This window comes from Leptonychotes weddellii, chromosome 16 (genome assembly GCF_054177405.1).
Source record: "Leptonychotes weddellii isolate Sample4059 chromosome 16, ASM5417740v2, whole genome shotgun sequence".
Classification (NCBI taxonomy): Eukaryota; Metazoa; Chordata; class Mammalia; order Carnivora; family Phocidae; genus Leptonychotes; species Leptonychotes weddellii.
The window spans coordinates 13,137,060-13,160,256 of NC_138384.1; the positions used below are offsets into that span (position 1 = coordinate 13,137,060).

Below are 23,197 nucleotides of genomic sequence, written 5' to 3' on the forward strand. Positions count from 1 at the left end.
GGTTGCAAGGTTCTGTGTTGGGGCTGAATCACTGATGGGCTTGGCCTGGGGCTCAGAAGCACCTTGATCCCAGGCCAGCGGTGCTCAGCTCCAGCCTCTTGGGTCATGCTGCTGACTATTCTACTCCCTTTCTCACTTTGTTCCTGGGATGTGAATTTAAAATTTAAGTCAGTTTTATGGATGAGTTTGGAAGCCTGGCTTTGCCAGCCAGCACCAGCTACCACCTCTACTTACATTCTTTTTACCTCTAACTGCCTTTATTGGGAATTCAGGTAGAAACTGACTTTTCATGGCTCTGGAGTGAAGAGAGGGCTTCTGGCTGCTCGTCTGGGAAGGCTTCTAATCTTGGCACCGGTTTGGAGGGCTAGCAGAACGTGTCTACCTGCTCTGTGGAGAGAAGTAAGCTGGGTATGTGATCTAGTTACAGACTTGGGCTAGGGATGCAACAGAACAGGGCAAAAATTGAGGTTCCAGTGAATATGGCTTTGTTACTAACAAACAGGCTGTGACCTTGGTCACGAACTTACCTTCAAGTTCCCTAGGTCACAAAAACGAAGCCAGAGGTTATAAAAGCCATGGGTCAACCCAGCCTTCTCATTTAAAAACAAGGAACAGGGGCACCTGGGTGGCTCAGTTGGTTGGGCGTCTGCCTTCGGCTCAGGTCATGATCCCAGGGTCCTGAGTTCGAGCCCAACATCGGGTTCTCTGCTCAGTGGAGAGCCTGCTGCTCCCCCTGGTTGTGCTCTCTCTCTCCCTCTTTCTCTCCCTCTTTCTCTCTGTCAAATAAATAAATAAAAGCTTAAAAAAAATAAAAATAAAAATAGAAACAAGGAACCCCTGGCAAGGACATCTGACACATACAGGTGCCACAGGCTGTGTGGGGAGGATCCCTGCCCCCCAGCAACGCTTCCCGAATCTGTTTTGGTGTTGGGAATTCCGCACAAGCGTCTGTCTGGACCTCTGACTCTCATGTTTTCTTTCAATAATGGACCTTTTCCATTCAGATCCACCTTAAAGTTCCTTCCAGCTTTAATAATCTGATTCTTACCACCTCTTCCTCAGATAATAACCCAACCCCCCTACCCTGCCGAGATACAAAGTATGTCTGTGACAACAGCCCTGAAGTGGGTTCTGGAGACCGGCTTTCAGGCTTCCTGGTGTGAGAGAACAGAGAGGCTGCTCAACTGGACATTTTTACGGGGCCCCCTGTTGCTCTCAGTCACATGCATCTCTCCTTAAATGCCTAGTTGATGGTAATGATACTTTAGACACATTAAAGGTGTCAGCAGTTGAGGGTCTCAGGCTGAGATGGGGCTCATTCTAGGGACCCCAGAGCTTGCTTGCCAGGTCCTGTCATTGTCAGAAAGCTTCCTTCTCAGCTGGGCTGTGTAGAGAAGGCTCAGAAGCCAAGTGCTTATGGGGCACCACGGTGGTTGCAGAGAGCTCCTCCTTCCCTTTATTAGGGAGGCAGGTTGCGGTGGCTGATGTCTGCTCTGGGTTTCTTCAGCTCGGGGGAGGAAATGATACTCCAGGTGGGCAGAAGAGGATCTCCTGCAAAGGATTCTGTGGGCCCCAGGTATCAGAATCTGAGTGACATCTTCCCACTGGGTGGCCGAAGCACTTATTTTACCGACAATCCCCTTGGCTAAAGTCAGTCCTAGCTTCATAGCTCTTTTTCCCTTTCTTTGGTTACTTCTTAGAGCAGTTGTAGGTGCGCAGTGAAATTGAGCGGGAAGTACCAAGATTTCCCATTTACCCTCTGCTCCCACACAAGCACAGTTTCCCCACTACCAACGTCCTACCTGAGTGGTTCATTTTTCACACTCGATGAACCTACATTGACACATTATCCCATAGACCCCATAGTTTCCGTGAGGGTTTACTCTTGGTGTTAGATATTCCGTGGGTTTGGGAAATGTATAATGACATGAATCTAGCACTACTGTATCATACAGAGACCGTTTCTATTATCAGCTGTTCAGACTAGCTTTTAGAAACCCCTTTGGTTATTTCTTAAAGAATTATAGTTAGCTTTCCTGCCCTTTGCCTTATCCTTAGAGAAACTACATTTCCCTAAGTTCAACCCCTCTATCCCATCAGATCTCCTCCCTGGCTGGGCTTGCAAGGCCAGATGGCTGGGTGACATATCCGTGTTTTTCCGGCTCTGCTGCCCCTTTGCTTCCCATAACTCACTACCAGCTGTGCTCTGGTGTAATCACACCACAGGAAGTGAAAAATAACTTTGAAAAAATGTACCATATGCAAAGTATCCAGATACTATTGTCTCTGGCCAACATATATGATACCTTTTCGTAAATATAGAGACAAAATGCCTTTTTTTTTTTAGTAGACTATACTGGGGATTTTAATGACATTGAAATTTTGTTTGAATAAATGGGTCACAGGCTAGAAGCAGGAAGTCATTTCATTAGTACCAGGTTCTTCACTTTTTGTTTCCTCTGGAAAATATATCCTTACTCTAAACCCGATGGGGGTACATAGTAAAAAATAAGCATAAAAAGCAGACAACAACTGTCACAGCAGAGACTATCAGAGATGCCCGTCACCCCTGCCCCATGCTGCACTTCGAGTATCTGCCCTCGCCAAGTTCTGGCAGGGGTATGCTATATAACATGTCTTAGCTTTTGTCTGGCTGGGGAGGGAGGCAAGAATAAGAATCCTTACCAACTAGTGGGTTTCTTCACTTCTCCTGCCCCCCTACCCTGAGACACAAACTCTTTCATTTCTTTTCCTTACTTTACCCTTAGTAGCTATTTCTCTCAATTTCCTACAGACCAAGAATATAAATTCCAGACATGTATTCAGTTTAACAAAATCCTACCACAATAAAATAGTTCAGCTGTCCTTGGAGTTTGTTGTAATGGAATTTTACTTGTATTGAGCTGGCTGGGGAGAAAAATAAAATTGTTAAAAGGAGAAATGTAATATGGCGGAAAGAAAGCAGATGGCTCTCTCCCTCCTCCGCTCGGAAAATGCATCACTCATTTCCTTTCTTGTGCTTCTCAGGATTACTTTCCTTTTTGAGGTTTTTAAGATTTTTTTTTCTTAAATTCCAGATAGATGGAAAAAATAAAGGGGGAGCTAATTATCTCTTGCTGGTTTAAAAACTAATCCAGATAATCCAGAATCTTGCTTTGGGAATTTTAGCTGTCCGTATATGTGAAAGAGACTATGTCTTTTAGAATCCAGAGAAAACAGGGATGAACATGTTGTAGGGGGCTGAAAGGGGCAGAGATGTCTGCAAGACGCCAAGAGCTCACTGAGACTGCTATGCTCATGTCTTTATTTTAGAGTTTGGGTCTGGAGATGGTAGTATGGTTCCAATGCTCACTCCAACTGCAGAAAGTGGACAAAACTCAACGAAATGTTAGCATCTTGAAAAATAGGCAGGGACCTTGATGCATTCCTGTAAGAGCTGATCCAGGTCAAGAGAGAGGGGTGGAAAATCACTGTCCTCTGAAAAACGTACGTGGAAATGCTGCCCAGGGCAAGGTGCTGATTCTAGCAATATGAGGAACCTGAGGGAACAGGGAGGAAATGACAGTCTTGATTTGAGGAGAAATTAATGAGATGATTCCTCATGGCCGGGCAGCTCAGTTGTGGGGTGACTTCTTCCCTCTGGGGTAACATGGGGTCTATAGATGACAGAAAAGGCAGCTATGGATCCATGCTGTACAGGGGATCAGGGTGTTCTTGTGGGGTTTTCAGAACACATGATAGGAGGAAAATGTTTATTCTACCTGTTCCCCTCTTGCCCCCACACTCCCGAAAAGAGATTGGGTCAGGGGAAGGGATAGGTCTGAGATATGATGCACTTGGCTATCATCAAAGAGTCTTAGATCAGAACAAGTCTTAATTCACTCACCTGTTCCCACAACATATGAGGAAACAGTGATCTCTGGTCCAGAGTGGCTAAACAGAAGGTCTGTCCCCCAGTTCCTACTTGGGGATTGAATTCCCAATCCAGTGATCTCTTCTTGAAAAATAATGTCAGGCTGTTGCTATTTTTTTGAACCATGGGACTAAGAAAGATGACATCATATAAGTAGCAAAAGACAAATGGCAGACATACCTGAGCAGTGGGGTATCCCGACAAACTTGGTGATGTCCATTCTTTGGCTCACGTCCTGGGTCGTCCCCCTAAAGCCCAAGGTGGCACAAACTTTTCCCCTCTGTATGGGCTCCATCGTGCTTGGGCCTAGGGCTTTGGTGTATAGCCTTGGGTGTCCAGTTTTCAGCTTCTTCTCCTCTATCTCAGTCTTCAGTTTCTTGTTTTCCTGCTGCAGATGGACCATTACATTGTGGAGGTGGCTAGGGAAGGAGAGGGAAGGACAGGAGTTCTTTGATCTGCTTCAGTATCTTGGTTTCCCACTGGAAGGGGCAGATAAAGGCACCCCAGGGAGGAGGGCCATGGACATCCGAGCCCTTTCAGAGCTGGTGCTCTCATGTTCCATAGAAATGGAGGCCTATGTGTATCCCCTGGAAGAAGCCCAGGCCCAGGGTCGGGGTGGACCCCAAACCAGTACTTCTGAGCCTCTGTGTCATGTCAACTCAGGGCCTGTTTTCATATCTGTCAGATGGGGACAGTTGAGTCTCATCTGCCTTCTGCACTTCATATAAAGCTCCAGTTTGACAAAAGATAGGAATTTGATTTGAAGAGCTGTAGGGCTGTCATGAACAATCCCATGTGCCCGGGCTGTCCCGGCTGTGCCTGGGAAACACTCTCATCTGGTTCTGATGCCAAAGCCAAGTTCTTTCCCCTCCCTTTGCTGGAAGGTTGAGAGCACAGGGGATCCCAGCTCTGTTGAGACCTTGGGTAAGTAACTTGTCCCCATCTTACAGATGAAGAAATGGTAGCAGTGATGTAGGCGAGGTGAAAGAACTTAACATATCTCCTGTGGCTCCATAACTGGTCATATTTCTCCAAACCAATGTCGAGGGCAGTGGGTGGCCATGGGCTCTGGAACCAGACTTCCCAAGTTGGAATTCTGGTTCTGCCATTTACTTTTCCTGAGGCCATGGGCAAGTTATTTAGTCTCTGGGTTCCTCTCTTTCTTCATCCATAAATGGGGATTTTAATGGTACTGAACTCATGAGTTCTTATAAAGATTAAATAAATTAATACATATAAAGCACTTAGAACAGTGCTTCACACATGTAACAGATAAATATTATTTGTGTCATTATTACTATTATTATTATTATTATTAAAAGATGGCTTTTCTTCAAATAGGTTCAAACTCAGGAATGAGTTCTTTGTGAAACAGAACTTCCTGGAACTTGGCACATCATAAGAAAAAGCCTGAAATGCTCTGTTACCTTCAGATTTTTACAGTTTCTCTTTCAGCTAATCCCTTTTAGAAAATGCTTTTGTCCTAGTGAAAAATTTCATGGTCTTTTCTAGAGGGAAATCAAAGAATTCATTCTGAACTTTGCTGGGCCTGTGCTTTGCCCTCTTGCTCTCTGTAAACCTGGCCAGTGTTGAAGACACCCCTGGAGCTCCTTGTGTCATTGCCACACTCCATATGCCACTGGGCCTGCAGATGGGGTCCTCACCATGCCCTCATTCTCTGGCTCTCTGCCACTCTCTCTGGCCCACTCCTGTCAGCATTCCCAATGCCTTCAACATGCTGTACATTCTATCCAAGCCTCTCAGTCCCTTGACTTCTATATTCCAATGATCTTGTCCTCTCCTTAAACTCAGCCACCATGGTCACAGCTCAGAACAGAGCTTTCCACCTGGGGCTGATGAGTGGGTTCTAGATGTGCTGAGATGTGGACACCCTCAGCTCTTGGGGCAGCCACTGGTTGGTCAACTTTGTCACAAACAACTCATCCCAAATTCTTCCACTGTGCCAAACAAATGTGATTATTTTCTAAGTGCTTCCTGCCAAAGGGTTGGGAGCCACTGCTCTAGAGCTTGTCATTATCTGTGACTATACCATCTCTGAAATCTCGGTTTTAGACATCCATACTTTCATCTCTGTTCCCAAACTTCCAACACTCCTCCCACACCACAGTCTGCTGACCCACCTTTGACCATGAGGATGAAGCATGGTCACAGGGGAGGGTGGAACAACAACGTGAAGGAACTTAGGTCCCCAAATGACCACGTGGGACAGAGGAACCCCACCAACCTGGACTGTTCACCTCCTAGGGTTGGTCCTTCCATGTTCTGTGTTCCTTCTTTTGGAGGTCTCTTTGTTACAGCAGCTTAGCCTCTACCCTGCCTTTCAGGTCCTGTTTCCTTCTTAGCATTTTTGTTCCCTGAGAATCACAGCAGGTGACGGGGGAAGGGGCATAGAGACTAGTAACCCCTTTCTGTATTGTTGGTGAGGGAAGGCCCAAAGAGGTGTAGTGATGCGCCCAAGGTCACATAAATGCAGATTCATGACCCAGAATCTTTCAATAGTCCCAGCCCTTCCCTGAGGTCAGATGCATGTATTTAATGATAAAGCCAGCCCTGGCTCATGGCTGACCCTTCTCCTTAGGGCCCAACAGCAGCCTGGGTTGTATGGGATGACTTACTCCTTTTCACCAGTCAGCTTGGCAATATATTTGACCTGCTCACGGAGCTTGTTTCCTAGTTTCTCATTGGCGATCCTGTAATAAAATCCATAAGAGAAAGTTCTCAGACCCCCATGAGGAAGAGCACGAGTTGGATGGCTAGGAGGCTGGTGTTCTCAGCAAGGTGTCTGCTGAGCCCTAGACTCCAGCTCATTACCCACTCCCCAGAGCTAGAGCCTCACTAGCACCTGGCAAATGAGGGAAACTTCCATTCTCAATTACTATGCAAAATCACTGTGATCTCAGGTAAGTTCAAGGGATCCAGGCAGGGAAGCCAGATTCCAGGTTGGGGAGAGGAAATCTGACCTACAGCAAAGCATCCCTTTTATCTTGGAGCTGCTCTGTTTCTAAGCCAGCAGGTCTTCCTGATTCTGCCTGAAGAGTTGAGGCCCCTCCATCTTATTCCCAGCTCTTGAATGTGGGCTATTACTGAATTCATTTCCCTAGAGGGCAGTGTGTGTGTGTGTGTGTGTGTGTGTGTGTGTGCGCGCGCGCGTGCGTGTGTATGTGACACTATTCTTTGGCACATGTGCAGTTTCTCAGCTCAGCCCAGGCCTTGGAACACTGACTTACTTTATAATTTCTTACTTACTTCTGCTCTTTTGCCCATTGCTCCATGTTGGACATAATCTGATCATTCTCTCGGCGTAGCCTACAGGTGTCTTTAGCCGTAGACCGCTGGGGCACACAGGCAGGCTTTGGTACAAGAAGAAAATGAGATGGTTGGGGAGGGGGAGGAGCATAGGCCTGTCACCACCCGACTCCCAAATCAGGTCTCTTCTCTCTTCCTGGAAGAAGAAACATTGGTTCTGCTGACCAACCCCTAGGCCAGAGTTGGACCTGCCAGCATCTCTACCTCCAGCAGTGCATGCACACAAAGGTGACATCTCTGAGCAGGGCACTGTTTATAGTAGAGACAAAGTAGGTGTGTATACTTACAATAATGATTTTTGTGCAAAGGCATTAAAACATCTTGCTTTTAAAAAGCAATATGTTAAGCCAATTTTTTAACAGATGGAAGAAAAAATATCTTGAGGAATGGATGCCTTTTTTTCTAATGCAAGCAAAGGTCCTGTGGCTACACCAAGAGATCCTGCCATGAACTTCACTGCTCAGGGACTGGGGCATAAGGCATGCTCAAAGATCTCTTAGCAGATTCTACTGCAGGGTAAGTGAAAATGTCAGGATGGGCTCTGGAGGAGGACTGCCCAGGGGGTTATCTAAGTCAGGGATGGCTGGTATTCCTGACAGGGAGATGGCACTCTCTCTTCTCTGGAATGGGCCTTTGTTCGCTCACTATCTCTATCAACGAAGGCACAGGAAGACAGTTGGGTTGAGACAACTGCTGTGGGCCTTAGCGCACCCAGACCCTATTTTGTACTGAATAGAGTGGGCTGGGGGTGTCCTTTCCTTGCTCTTAGGCACCCCCTCCCCCACCAAGCTTGGTCTAGTATCCAGGCGGTCGTGGATGTGCTGGGAGGGTCTGGGAGGAAGTGACCGGAAGCTGAGGAGTGCCCACCTCCTTCTCATCTGCCAGGAGGTTCTCTTTCAGGGCGGCCATTTCCTCCTGGAAGGCACGGAGCTGCTCCTCTTTAGCTGCCAGCATCTTGAGGTCACTCTGGTGCTGCTTCTGCCACTGCAACACTTGGTTGCTCATCTCCTCCAGCTTCTTGTCGAAGGCTTGAACCTGCTCAGGGGCGCAAAGTGAGGAGGGAGACCCCGGCTGGCGGGCTGGCGGGCTGGCCGCCCTGAGCCCAGGGCCTCTGTGACGAGGCAGGAAGGCGCTTTCTAGGCTTTGAGAGACTCCTTAGGGGGCATTTTACTGCCAATACCAGCAGAGGGCGCCCCTGGCCGCCTTTGCCTGAAGCTCCCTGAGCCAGCAAATGGAGAACCCGTTAGCTAAAGGGAATGGCTCTGTACTAAAGAGCTCAGGGGCAAGAAGAGAGAGACCCTGGGGACCTGGAACAGGAAGATAGCCTGAGCTCCTGGCTGCTCCTCACCTCTAGCTCGCTCTGCTGTTGGAAGCCCTGCAGTTTTTTTAATTCCATATTGAGCTTTTTCATCCTCTCCTCGTAAGCAATGATTTCATCTTCTAGCTGAACTTTCCTCTCTTGGGCCTGTGCCAAGGTTCGGTGCAGGCTCTTGGTCTCTGAGGTCGTATGATTGAGCTTCCATAAAGACAAAGGGGATAAGAATGGCTGTCACAGTTCTTTGGCCCATTCTATTGAGTGCTGAATGGAGAAGGGTTCCAGTCCCTCCCCATCCTCTGCTCAGGGTAGCAGACACCTGGTCACTTGCCTAGTGTCCCAGGGAGGGGTGGGAAGTGACAGTGGTTGATTTTCTACATCTTCGTTCCCCTACCCCATTTCCTCTTTTTCCAGTTCTCTGATCAGCTAGGCATGATCAGCACTGAGTGGGGCACAAACTGCCCAGACAACTTAGGTTTTGGGAAAACTTTGCCCCTGGATCACCTGTGCGCAGAAAGACTCATTAGATTTGGCCTCGTTCTTTGTGATCCCTTTCTCCCACCCCAAAAAAGCCTCACTATGAGGAGGCAGGCCTTCCCTGGAAGGACATCCTAGCTCAGGATGCAGATGGTCCTGGTGATAGCCAGTTGTGCAGGGGATTGACTCTTGCACTTCTCGAGCTACTCGGACATTTCTTTGCCCCAAAAAGCCCTGGAGATGAGAGGGTATGGCTTACCTTCTCGAGAGTTTGTGCCAGGTCATCTTGGCAGGCGATTGACTTTCGGGACAATTCCTCATAGGCTTCTTTACTGACCATGGTCTGGAGATATTGCTTCTCCTTCTGCACAGCCTTCTCCAGCTGGACCTGCAGACTCTCTAAGGCCTCCTTCTGAAGGACTAGCTTTAGGAGGGGGAACATCACTATCAAGGTTCATACCTACAGAGGTATCCTCTGTGTCTACAGGAAATGGACAAGAGCTGGGCTCTTCCCTCTGTACTAACAGACAGAGCAGTCTGTGATAAGGCCCCCACCCTCCCCTCACTGTTATAAAAAGAACAGCTGCCTTTCCAGGCTCTTCTGCACCCCTCTCCTCACACTTCCCCTTCTAAGTTAGCAGGTCCCCCGCAAACAAGGAGTACCGGCAGTACTGGGCCATGATGTATCAAGTACATGAATAATCCCTTTCACAGACTCTGTCGTCTTTAATAAAGATCTGGAATTCAGTTCTAGTTTAGAACCATGATACAACGTTTCATTTGTACATTTTATGCCTTTCTTAGTTCCTGACATAATCCACTAGACTTGCACCATGAAAGCAGGACTGTGTTTACTTCCTTCATTGTTGTATCCCCACTGCCTATAGCTCGGGGCATGGCCTATAATATGTGCTCAGTAAATACTAAATCATTGTTTTTGACTGAATGAAATATTTTGTATGGCAATGTTTGGAATTAGGGATGCACTGAACATGTGGTTCTGGTAAAGCATGTTTAAAAACTGAAGTCTGTGTCTTAAACTTAGTAATGAGTAGGTACTCATGCTATAGTTAAAAGGAATTGAGATCTGGAGTTAGAGGTTGTGGTTCTGTCATTTACTTAATCTCTCTGAGCCTCAGTTTCCTCTTCTGCAAGCCAGTTACTTTCATCTGTTTCATAGAGTTTTGGTGATGATCAAATAAGATTATATAGTTTGTAAAAAGGGCTTAGTAAGGTATAAATTACTACCTAGCTGTGAATACGGTCATGAACATGCTAAGTAACTAGCCATGTTATTAAATACTTTTAAGTACAGGGCAGAGATCTACTTCCAAATCTGGAAGCAGAAGGGAGACCTTAGAAATTCACATGCCCAACTTCTGTTCTTTGGTATTTTATCTGTTCTTTGATATTTTAATACACCCCCATCCACATAGAAACATACTCCATTGGGTTTTCTTCAGTAACAGCTCCGTGCTTGAAGTTTATTATTTTTTCAGATGGAATTTTGAGTATCCTGAACTCTAAGAACTGGTGAGATGAGAAGTGTTAGATTGTACTGCTGACCCTATATTTACATGTCCCGGGAATGAAACCATTCCTAAAGATAAAATAATTTGGTCTTCTGGAAAAAGAAATGCATCTTTTTTGGGGACTTCTGAAAACATAGAGTCAACTGGTCTGCCCAATAAACCAGGGGAATCACTGAAGAAACTGTAACTCACTAAGCTCTTGATAATTGGTGGCCAAATCAGGAAATGTCATCACAGAGGCGAGATAACAAAAAGAAAGGTGGTGACATAAATCACAGAAGCTTAATTAATTGATTTTGTATTATTTATTTATATGTAATAGATATATATTATTTATCATTTGTATTATTTATTGTTTTTATTTTTAAAAAATTAGCAGCAAAAAAAAAAAAAAAATTACCAGCAAAAGATGGGTTTATTTGGGAATGAAAGTGAATTGCAATCTGGGACAAAGAAGCTGTGGCAAAACCACAGGGAAATCTGGGGAAGAAAGGAGGGGTATGTTTTTTTAAGGAGAAAAGGGGTAATTTGGGAAGACTGTTATGAACTAAAAGTCCATTGGAGTTTGGAGGCTTTATTTTAAATTTCTCTAACATCAGTGGTTTAGCTTGGAGAAAGATACTGAAAACCTGTATATAGATATATGTAAATTATACAATCAAGGAGTTTTAATAAAAGTTCTCATAAAGATGTACTGTCTCCCTCACCAAAAGCATTAAGCCTAGATGGTTTTAAAGGTGGGTTTCATTGAGTCATCCTTGATTCCTTGCTTCCTCTCACATTCAGTCCATCATTAGTTTGGTCAATTCTGCTGCCAAAACACATCATGAATTTGCTCATTCTGTCTTCACTGATGCCACGCTAGCTTGAATGGCAATAGTCTCCTAACTGGATCCCTCATTTCCATACCTACCCCTCTCTGCAATAAATTTTCACATATTAGTCAGAGTTATATTTTTAAAACTTAGCTCAAATCACCTCTCCAGCCCCTTTAAGGAAATTTCATCAATGTCTTTTCATTGCTCCTAGAATAAAACCCTAAATTGCTTAACAGAGGCCACAATGTCTACCCCTACCTATCTCTCTACTCTCATCCTATACCAATCCTCCTTGATTACTACACTCCAGTTATACTGGCCTTATTTTACTTCCTAGAACATTCCAAGTATTGTTTTAAAAGAGTAATACATGATGCACCGCCGGGACTCATACTGGGAACACAAGGATGGGCCAAAATAAGGATCAATTAATTAATTTTATTCACCATATTACAAAGAACCTCATACCAAAACAGTTGTATTCTATTAATGTTAAAAGCAAGAAAAGGATGCTTCTGTTAAACACCAAACTGTAGGTACTGTCCAATGCAATAAGGCAAAAAAAAAAGGATAAATATTACAAAGGTTTAGAGAATTGTTGTTGCTTGCAAATGATATAATCATCTACCTAGAAAATCCATGAGAAGCAACTGAAAAACTATTACTGCTTAGAAGTGAGTTCAAGAAGAAGTCCAAATACAGAATAAGTATGTAAAATAAATTAGCTTTCTTATTAACAGTAATTAATTATAAAATGTAGTGGAAAAATATCCTTGAATCAGAGATGAAAAAAATCTCAAGATCTATTGCTTTCAGATGGTAACTTTAAAAACTGAAATATGGAATACTGATGAAAGAAAATGCATTTTAGAATGCAAAACTAAGTCTCTTTCTAATGACTGTTTCAACTGATAATACATCTACTATATACGAGGTATGCGTTTAAAAAGTTGAACATGCTTATACACACAAAAAACCCCCTCTAGTCTCCTGATTTCCATCAACAAATTCTGAAATGAATGCTTTTGCTTCCACACTTACATGGCTATCTTTCTTTTGGCAAACATGATACTAGGTCCATATTAAATACTAAGGTAATATCCCTTATATTCAGGGAGGTTCCTTGGGGGTCTCAGTGTCTCAGACCTTAACTGTGAACCACAGCAAAGGAGAGATTTATATCGTGGGAGGACAAAACCCCAGAAATGTCAGTTTCTGTGCTATCTAATATGGTAGCCGCTAGCCACATGAGGCTATTTACATTTAAATGAAACTAAAATTAGTTAATATTAAAATTAAAAATTCAGTTCCTTAGTCATACAAAGCCATATTCCAAGCAGTCAACAGCCTCATATGGCTAGTAGATATTGTATATTAGAGAGCTCTCATATAGAACTTTTCCATCATCACAGAAAGTTCCACTGGGCAGTGCTGTTCTTATACTTTGCATAGTCCACAATATTTTAAGACTAACATTTTTTTCTTCTTAAATTACCAAGGAATCAGAGCTGCTTTGTCTTTCATTTGTAACCCAAGAGACCACCTATCAAGATGCTATATTTGTTTCCTGAAGAAGGATGAAATATATTCAGTTAGGGAAAGTACTGCTGTTCATGATGAAGGGGAAAGAGGTTAGGTGTCAGAGCTAGATGATCCAGGTGCAAACAGTGGTCCATCTCATCACTGACTGATCAGTTACCTTGAGCCCCAGCCTTCCTTTTCTCTGTAAAATGAGGATCATAGTAATCTCTATCTTGTTGGGAGTCAAGCAGATGGAAGGCATGTGAAGGACATAAGTAGACAGTCAATAAATGATGACTGACTTCAAGCATGGTGCCTGTATTTGTTAGCTGCCATTTACTCTTTTCTGTCATCTTTATTTGTGTAATGATAAATAGCTGTCTCCCTTTCCGTCCCTTTTTTTGTGCTTTGGCACCATTTTTGGTAGTGTTCCCTAGCCAATCGCCCCAACAGTGGACTCACTCAAGTCTTGTCTGAAATGTTGCTGTGGAATATTGCTGCCAAAGCCCAGGAAGTTTGGGCGCTCCAGCAGATATTACATAAGACCTTCCACAAGTGGAAGAAACGTTTCTTTGGCTAAGCAAGTGGGTGCGGGAGGGTTACCCCCACTTCAAGGAGAGAAGTGGAGTTAGAGGCACCACAGGATGCACGTGGGCTGGGCATTTAGCTGCATTTCTGTGGTGGAGGAGAGATAAGTACTGATTTCAGGTCAAGGGTCCCAGGGTTCAAGTTTCTCACTCCCTCAGGGTTTCTGTCAACTCACCTCATTATTTAGCTCTTGGATGACTTGCTGGGAGGCGTTTTGTTTGCTGAGAGAGGACTCCAGCTGCGCGGAACATTGCATCAACTGTGCTTTGACAGTCTCATTTTCCTCCTCCAACATCCTCAAATTTTCCTTTGTCTGCTCCCCCATTAGAGAACAAAGCCCAGAAAAGAGGTGTTACCTCAGGCTCCCATAGAAGCCTGCTCCTCCTGCCCATGCACACAACTCCATGCTGCAGCCTGTGGTGTCTTGGGCCTTCTCTCTCCTGCTCACTTGCCTTTCTTACCTTCCCTCCCTTCTCTCCTAAGGTTTGAGCCCCCACGGCCTCTGTATCCTGCCAGGCTCAGTGGGGCTCAAGCCTTGCCCTGGATTCATGAACCCAGCTCTTCTTCTGGACTCTCCTTCTCACCATTTTTTCTTTCTTTTTTTCCTCCTGTCGGAATGTCTCAAGCTCTTGCTCCAGCAACTTCTCCTGTTCTTTGCTCTTTTTCAACTGCTCCCGTTTTTCCTCCAGTAATCTTGTCACCTCCTGAAGCTCCTCTGTTAGACTGCTTTTGGCGGAGGCTTGCTCTCTGTGCTGAGAAATAAAGACTGGCCTGAAAGAGGGCACCTGGGTGGCTCAGTCAGCTAAGAGTCTGCCTTCGGCTCAGGTCATGATCCCGGGGTCCTGGAATCAAGCCCAAATCCGGCTCCCTGCTCTGCAGGGAGCCTGCTTCTCCCTCTCCCTTGGCTCCTGCCCCCACTTGTGCTTGCTCTCTCACATAAATAAATAAATAAACCCTGTTTTTCTTTTTCTTTCTTTTTTTTTTTTTTTAAAGATTTTATTTATTTATTCATGAGAGACAGAGAGAGAGAGGCAGAGGGAGAAGCAGGCTCCGAAGGAGCAGAGAGCCCGCTGCGGGACTTGATGACCTGAGCCGAAGGCAGACGCTTAACCATCTGAGCCACCCAGGCGCCCTCTTTCTTTCTTTTTTAAAAAACACTGTCCTGAAAGACAGTCTTAGGCTGTATATTTTTGAAAAAACAAAACAACACCCACGCCCCCAGACAAAGAAAATGGCTGAGATAAATATGAGGGCAACTCCTTGGTTTTTTAGCATAGATAATAAAAAAAGTTTCCTCAGATGTTCAGCAATATTTTTTTTTTGTCTAATTAGATATATCAACCTTCCCACAGCATAAACCTTCTCTCCCACTTACCAAATATTTCCACATAAAAAGCTCTTTGAATAAATTTAAAAAAAATCTTAGAAAAGCACAAAAAGAATAATTCAGAGATCAAAGACTTTAAAATGACCGACAAGGATAGGTTTCGAATCCTATAAAAAAACCCCAGCATTGTCCTCTGACTGTTTTTAAGCTTAGCCCTTGAAAATGCTTATTATCGGTCATGGGAATCAGAGCTGATAGGCTGGCTTAGCATTCTAACACAAATTCTGGACAATTAGTTTGAATGGATTGGGGGTGGCATCTTCCCAAATAAAGACTAATATATTTAATCTCAAGTAGAGCAGATGCTTGGGCTGGCAGCGTACTTGCCCTTTATACCTGGTGTTGAAGGAGTTTTAGACGATCTAGCAGTTCATTCAGCTTCATATCCTGTTCAGTCATTGTCTTCTGAAACTGCCTCTTTTCCTTTTCTGAACTTTCAAGCTTCCTCCGGGCCTCAGAGAGTTCTAATGTCAGCTCCTCTATCCGCTTCCTAAAGCAAAATGGCAACAACAGGAAGACAGACTCTGGTGTCTGTGTTGGCAGATGGTTAGCCGGCTGCATGGGGCTTGTTATCTCATTCCCAGGCAGCTGCTGCCGTGTCCAGACTGGCTCACCAGAGACAGAGCCTCTCTCTGGAGGTAACACAGTAGTACCTGTTGGGTGCGAGTTCCTCTCCAGCCATCAAGGAATCCTTCTGCAGCTTCTGAAGCTCTCTCTGCAGCTCCTGAATGGTCTCCGTCTTCTGCTTCTCCAGGAAAAGGTAGCTTTGCAGTTTCCTCTGTGCATCCTCCAGGTTACTCTTTGCCAGAAGGGTCTCTTCTTTGTACTGGGCAGCTTGCTGAGCTGTGGAACCCAGCAGACAAGTCAGGCACATGTGCATGGGAGAAGGGGGTATGTGTGAAGATCAGACTCTCAAAGAAGACCAGTTAAAAAGTCTGTTCCTTCATTTTGTGACCTACTTCAATTTCCAACCTTTTCTCTTTTCTCTCCATCTCATTATCACTCCTAAGGAGCCCTGTTAAATGATCTGTCTTCAGCTATCCCTGAGCCGTGGACTGCTTCTGGACTAAAGTTAAACAAATCAATATAAATTGCTCAGTATCTCTTACGTGACTCATCCTGTCGATAGGGACAAATCCTGATCCTAACGGAGTTTAGAGTCTTGCGAGGGAGACATAAGTGGCCCACATGACATAGAGAACATAGTCATGTGAAGTGTGCACTCACAGTGAACTCCTGTGAAGCAAGGTCAATGTGGGTGAGAACAGTCGTGGATGGACTTACGGAGGAACAGAGATGGCGCTGGGCCTGAGAAAAAGGAGGAGGAAGGGAATTCCAGATGGGGGGAATGTTAGAGCAAATGCATAGGAATGGAATGGGAGAGGCAAGTGGGAAGAGGATGGGAAGAGATTGGTTTGACTGGAAAGGAAAATGGGAAGGAGTGCTGGGAGACCGCTGAGTGAGTGCATGGATAGGAGGGGGTTTTGGAGGATTTTGAAAGCCAGAGAGAAATGTTCAGAGTTAATTTAGTGGGTTCTTGAGCAGAGACCTGGCATAAAGAGTATTTTAGGAAAATTGAAATGTATTAAATGGAGAAAGACTTCCTACAATATCCTTTTAGTCCCTACCCTTTCCCCTACTGGGTATAAAGGGAGAAACATCAGATAAGTTGCTTACTGGAGTTTCTCCACACCAAATATGTTCCTATATCCTAAAGTTTCAACTATTGTTTCTGTTTTAAATATCACCCTTGTCTCCATTTTTCAGCCTGGGATACTGGAAGAAAGATGGTGTCACTGCAGAAATAATGATATACCTTGGAAGAAGGAGGAGGAATTTCTTTTCTAAGCAGGGAAGAGAAAGTTCAGTTTGGGGAATGCTGAGTTAGAGGGGAAGGTGGGTTGCCCAGGCGGAGCTACTCTCTAAAGACAGGAGTGACCACAGGTGCCAAGTCAGGGCTGGGGCTCTAGGTTTTGGAGTTGTGCTGAGAAAGAGAGTAGAGGGGGGAGGGCAGAGTTTAAGGGAGGGATGACTATTGTCAGAGAAGGAGGGAAAAGAGGAAACGATGAGATTTGTGAAAGAAGAAGGGACCTGTTACATCTCCAAAATGGGAAACAATTGTTGAGTGTGGGAGGCCAACAACACATCCAGACACACACAGTTAAAGGAGGGTGGGGAAGGAGGCCACAGTATGGACCTTCCCCCCCAAACTGATATGTCACTCACCTAACATAACATTTAACCCTTTAAAGCATACAGGTCAGTGGTTTCTGCAATACTCACAAAGGTATGCAACCATTACCAGTACCTAATTTCTGATCGTTTTCATCCCCCCAAGGGAAAGTCCATGCCCAGGGCAAGAAGTTATCGGTGACCTCTGAGAAATCAATTTCAGCAGAGCAGCAAGGACATGATCCGCAGCGCAGGCTGCACAGAAAAGAATGTGTTGGGAAGCAACGAAGAGGAGAGAAGGTGTCTAAGGGAGGGAAGAGTAAATTGTGTGACAAAGGTTCTGGAGAAGATGGGGAGGAACACAGTGCACAGAAGCAAAGTACTGAGCCCTGTCCTCCCTGTGATGGGGAAAGGTGAACTTCAGTGAAGGCTGCTGGGAAAACAGCGGGCGTGTGCGTTCAGCAGTTCACCTTCCCAGTTAGGGGTGAGTGAAGGAGCTCGCGAGGGCATTGTGATCCCTGTGAGATGTGCCATGAGATCAGGAGAAGGTCTGGAGAGAGGAGTGGGGAAAGGAGCAGGAAGTGGCCATTCAGAGAAAGAGGGGGAAATGCTCTAGCCCTGAGGGTTTGAAGTGTAGTGGGGACTCCTGTCTGCCGGGGGCCTCACCGGCCAGCTTCTGCTGCTGTTGGGCATCTTCGAGACAGTCTTTCAGCTTCTGGATTTCAGCTCGCAGGGCCCCACACTCTGCCCTGGACTTATCCTGCTTCACCTCCTGGAGGGTGATTTCAAGTTCTGTTGTCATTCGTTGCTGCTTCTCCAACTCCATCTCCTTTTTCATGAGGCTGTTCTGAACCTGTGCCAGTTCCTTCTCGAGCTCATGCAGCATTTCATCTTTCTCTTGGAGGAGCTAAAGAAAGCAAAGGGTGAATGCTGATAAACGTCTGAACGGCGACCCAGGGAAGCCAGGTACAGATTGTCCTGAGCCCTCTCTAGCCACTAGCTTCTCTTGCCTGGGTATCACATAGTCTCCTACCTCTGCTCCCTGCCTCAAGTCAGGCCGTTCCCAACACAGCAGCCAGAGGGGGGCCTCTGAAAACCTAAGTCAGATCTTGTTCTGCCTTTCCTCAAAACCCTCCACTGGCTCCAAAAAGGCCACTGTCCTTACAGCAACCTGCTGGGTTGCTCATCATCTGGTCTGACCTTACCTCTTGCCACCCGTATCCCTCCTGGCTTCAGCTTGTCTTCTGGAATATTCTAAGCAGATTCCTACCTGAGGGCTCTCGCACTTGCTACTCCCTCTGCTTGGAATATTTGTCCTCAAGACCTCTGCCTGGGTAGCTCCCTCACTTCATTCACATCTCTGCCCAAATGACCACCCTGTGTGAAACAGCTACCAAACTGTTGGAGGAATTTATCAGTACCTGGCATTACATTATATATTAGTTTTGTGATTTGTTTATTGTCTGTCTCTCTGTACTAGAATGTAAGCTCCAGGGGAGTAGGAATGTTGCATGTGTTATTATATTCTTAGTGCCTAGAATGGTGCTTGGCTTATCACAGGAGCTCAAAAATACTGGTTGAATGAATATATGAATTACTCAAAGCTGTTTTCTCAGCCAGACTCCTGACGGCATGTGATTATCTCTCCAGATACTTCCATTTTTCCTAATGGATCCCCTCTGAACCTTCAAATAGGGAGCCTGAATGACCAGCCAGTCAATCAGTTGGACGATTTCTGCTATCTCTGATAAAAGTGTAGAGTTGGAACTGTGCTGACTACACAAACTTGCATTGGTTTTACAACATTTCTGTCCTTACTTCCATTCCTAGGCTTTTCCAGGACGTTGATTTATATTGGCAACTACAGATCTTCTAGGGCATAGTTCCATTAATATTTTCAAACTGCCGGATATGCATATTCATAAGATATTTGTCATTTTATATATTGACATTCACTTGAAGTTCTTAATAAGGCTACACAATATTTAAAGCATTTCTTTCCACTATCAAGCATAAACAAAAGCATAAAAGAACAATGCAAGTGTGTCCCAAACTCTCTATGTTGCAGGGCTGGGGAAGAACCTCTTATAGAGTCAACATCTCTATTAAGGTCCTTGGACAATGGGTATTTTATTTATTTATTATGTGCTATGAAAAGTCCCAAAGAAGTGCTCAGAACTGCCTCTGGGCCTAAAGAACCTGCAGTCTCATTGTTCATGTGTTGATGTTGCCCAGGCAATCACAGTGGGTGCAGAGCTGCAGGGCCAGCTCTGGCCAAGGTCTGCCCTCACACCTGTCCTGTTGGAGGTTCTAACCAGAGAGCTCCTCTTGTCCTACCTTGTCCTTCTTCAAGCCCAGCTTCTGGGTCTCCGTGAACTGCATCTGTAGCTCCTGCAGCCGCCGTTGCAGGATGGCAACCTCCTTATCCTTCCTCTCCATATGGGCAGATGTCTCCTCCCGCAGCCCATGCAAGTCCAGCTCCAGCTTCATCATGTCTATGGCGGGAAGGGACAGAGTGCTCCTTGCTCAGAAGAGAGCTCCGGCTTCCTTCTGCCTCTCCCTGCTGCCCCCTCCCCCAGCCCCCTGCTCCTGGTTTACCCTTCATGATGTTTTTCTTCTGCTCTGACACGGCCTCTAGCTCCATGCGCAAGTCCTTCACCAGGTTCTGGTACTCCTCCACATGCAGGCACTGGCTGTCTTTCTGCTCCTGCAAGTGCTTCAGTATCTGGGCAGGTAAGACAGGAGCAGGGCAGGATGAGGACATGGGGGAAGAACGCTTTCTAAAATGCCGAATGTCTGGAATTGGCAAATCCAGAGAGACAGAGAGGGGAGTAGTAGGTGCTAGGGGCTGAGGCGGGGAGGAGGGGGAATGATTGCTCATGCATCCAGGGTTTCTTTTTGGGGTAGTGAAAATATTCTGGAATTAGTGGGGATGGTTGCCCAACCTTGTGACTATTTAAAAGCCACTGAATTGTACTCTTTACATGGTGACTTTTAGGGTGTGTTAATTGTATCTCAATTAAACAAATGAAAATAATTTAAAAACGGATATGGCAGACTTATCACCCTCATACAGAATGTGCACAAAAGCCACCACTCCTTCTGCCCTACAACAATCACCAGTCATTGATGGAACACCTACTATGTGCCAGGCACTGTCCTAGGTGCTGGGGACAGTGGAATAAGAAACACAGAAACACGAACCATGGGAGACGGTGGACTCTGAAAAACAAGCGGGGTTCTGGAGGGGAGGGGGTGGGAGGATGGGTTAGCCTGGTGGTGGGTATTGAGGAGGGCATGTTCTGCATGGAGCACTGGGTGTTATGCACAAACAATGAATCATGGAACACTTCATCTAAAACTAATGATGTAATGTATGGGGATTAACATAAGAATAAAAAAAATAGATTAAAAAAAAAAAAAGAAACACAGAAACATATACTTGACCCCATGGAGCTGACCTTATAGTGGGGTGAGACAGACAAAGAGCATAAGTAGTCACTTGTAGAAAATGTTAACAGTTGACAGGTGCTGTAGAAGAAAAGAACAGCAAAAGGAGAATAGAGGTGTATGGGGGGAGAGGGTTGCCATTAGAAACAGAATGGAGAGTTTGGCCCCACTGAGAAGGTGCCTCTAAGCAGGGGCCTCCTGGAAGTGAGAGACTGAGCCATGTTGTAGTGTTGTAGTATCTGTAGGTATCTGCACACAGGGGAGCTAGCCAGTGACCAGACTCTGGGGAGAGAACATGGGGCGGGGGGCATGTAGTTAGAGGGGTGAGTGATGGAGACAGTAGGAGGCATGAGGTGAGACGTTAGTGGGTGATCACATCATGGGGGGCTTGTAGTCCTTGGGCAAGGACTTTGGCTTCTACTCTGAAGGAGAAGGGAATGGCTATAACTAAGAGAGGGTAGAACACATGGCCGAGGAGGAGCAGCTAGTCATCTGGGCATCAAGGGATAGTTATGTGATTTCAGAGTTGTCAGTAAGGGAGAACTGCAGCATGAAGACAGGGGGACAGCTGGAGAAATATAGGGAAGTCACCATATGACCCAGGTGTGGGCACTGCAGGGGCTCAAAAGCTCACTCTATGCCAGGCCAGCTGAGTTCTGGTATTAATTGTGACCTGGGTAGTTCCATTCCTAATAGAATATCCAGGTTCCACAAAAGCATTGGATAGGACACATAAAATGGCAGGGAAGAGTGTATGCTGTTTCTTGGGGAAGTCTGCATCATTTAAAAAAATGGTGTGGTAAAGAGGCATTAGTGTTTAGTCAATATAGAGTTTCAGTTTTGCAAGATGAAAAAGTTCTAGAGAACTGTTGCACAACAGTGTAAATATCATGACTGAAATGTACACTTAAATGTGATTAACTTGGCAAATTTAATGTTACGTGTTTTTAGCCACTATGCAAAAAATAAAAGAGTATGGGAGAAATAAAGACATTTTTCAGACAAAAAATGGGAGTGTTATGAGATCTTGCTATAGGTCAGGACGTGAATAACATGGAATTGACCTTTAAAATAAATATTGACAGATGTCCAAGGAGGAACTCCAAAATTCAATATTGATTCCTCATTCACTCAAACTTTCTGCATCAGAGAGTCCTGGAAAGAGGAGTCTCTGTCCCTGCACTAAAGGATGCTTGGAGAGCTTATATGTGTTGTTTACTCTCTTTGCCACACCCCCCTTTGCTGCTATTTCAGGATTAGTAAGCCTGCCCACAGTGTGGCCTCAGGTGGCTAGCTTTGCCTTGGACTTCGGGTTCAGGTATGACTGACTTAAGATCTCACCTAGGAAATGCAAACTGATGCACTCACTGTGGAAAACAGTATGGAGTTTCCTCAAAAACTTAAACATAGAACTACCTTATGAGCCAGCAATCTCACTACTGGCTATTTACCCAAAGAATACAAGAACACGAATTCAAAGGGAAACATGCACCTCAATGTTTATTGCAGGTTCATTTACAAATAGCTAAGATATGAAAGCAGCCCACATGTCCATCAATTGATGAATGGATAAAGAAGATGTGAGATATATATATATATATATATATAATGGAATATAATTCAGCCACAAAAAGAATGAAATCTTGCCATTTGCAATGATGTGGATAGAGCTAAAGAGCATTATGCTAAGTAAAATAAGTCAGTTAGAGAAAGACAAGTACCATGTGATTTCACTCATATGTGGAATTTAAGAAACAAAACAAATGAGCAAAGGGAAAAAAAAGAGAGACAAATCAAGAAACAGACTCTTAATTATAGAGAAGAAATTGAAGGTTACCAGAGGGGAGGTGGGTGGAGGGATGGGTTAAATAGGTGATGAAGATTAAGGAGTGCACTTGTCATGATAAGCACCGGGTGATGTATGGAATTGTTGAATCATTATATTGTATACTTGAAACTAATATAACACTGTATGTTAACTAACTGGAATAAAAATGAAAATTAAAAAAAAGATCTCACCTAGGATAGCACTGAACATAGTTTTGACTATTGGCTGGTCAAATCTTGCCATTTGTTTACATGGTTTAAATGCTTATTCACTATCAGAATCAGTTTTTGAGATGGCTTTGAATTTTGAAAATATCGAGTTTTTGAAGGACTAAATTTGAATAAATAGTCTTTCCTAAATTTGGTTCAACTCCAACTAGAAACTAGAAAGCTGGATGGTCCTTTTGAACCCAGCAAGCCAACCAGAGTCTGTGTCTTGTTTGGGCATACTGTTGAGAGGGGGTTAAGAAGCAGGTGCAATTCCAAAATTCGGCTTTAAAACTGAATACTGCCAGACATATTCCTTGGGACTTGGCATACATTACATACAGTATCCTTGTAGCAGGGCCAATCAAGGTCACACAAATATAAAAATATTATGTAAAAATAAAAAATAAGTGAGAAAACCCAGAATCAAACCCAACTCAACTCGACCCCCGCCAGGCACAAATAAGCAAAAGTTCTCCCACCTTTTTAATGTCTTCACAATCTTCTGAGGAACTAGGAGGATGTCTGTGGGTGGCTGTATAGGAAGCAAAGTCCGCTTGTAATTTTATCAAAGCCTCTTCACGCTCTAGAACCTGCAAATGAGTGTAGGTCAGTTATGCTGAATGATCAATGTAATGTAATTATTACTAGTACTATTTTGGC

At 44.7% G+C, this 23,197-nt stretch overlaps 2 protein-coding genes across 2 annotated transcripts in view; both read right to left on the reverse strand.

Annotated features, from left to right (window-relative positions):
* The window catches only part of TXNL4B (thioredoxin like 4B), a 523,365-nt gene that overhangs the window by 52,430 nt on the left and 447,738 nt on the right, over nt 1–23,197 (reverse strand). The window lies entirely within an intron of this gene.
* The window catches only part of PMFBP1 (polyamine modulated factor 1 binding protein 1), a 43,580-nt gene continuing 23,865 nt past the window's right edge, over nt 3,483–23,197 (reverse strand). Inside the window, exons 6-19 of the mRNA XM_081806147.1 lie at nt 23,017–23,127; nt 19,649–19,775; nt 19,388–19,545; nt 17,717–17,957; nt 15,532–15,721; nt 15,215–15,368; nt 14,076–14,243; nt 13,667–13,804; nt 9,292–9,456; nt 8,589–8,756; nt 8,108–8,275; nt 7,181–7,284; nt 6,550–6,624; nt 3,483–4,332 (exon numbers count right to left, since the gene is read on the reverse strand). Coding sequence (XP_081662273.1) covers nt 4,059–4,332; nt 6,550–6,624; nt 7,181–7,284; nt 8,108–8,275; nt 8,589–8,756; nt 9,292–9,456; nt 13,667–13,804; nt 14,076–14,243; nt 15,215–15,368; nt 15,532–15,721; nt 17,717–17,957; nt 19,388–19,545; nt 19,649–19,775; nt 23,017–23,127 — 2,241 coding nt within the window. The 3' untranslated portion in view covers nt 3,483–4,058. The remainder of the gene's footprint in view (nt 4,333–6,549; nt 6,625–7,180; nt 7,285–8,107; nt 8,276–8,588; nt 8,757–9,291; nt 9,457–13,666; nt 13,805–14,075; nt 14,244–15,214; nt 15,369–15,531; nt 15,722–17,716; nt 17,958–19,387; nt 19,546–19,648; nt 19,776–23,016; nt 23,128–23,197) is intronic.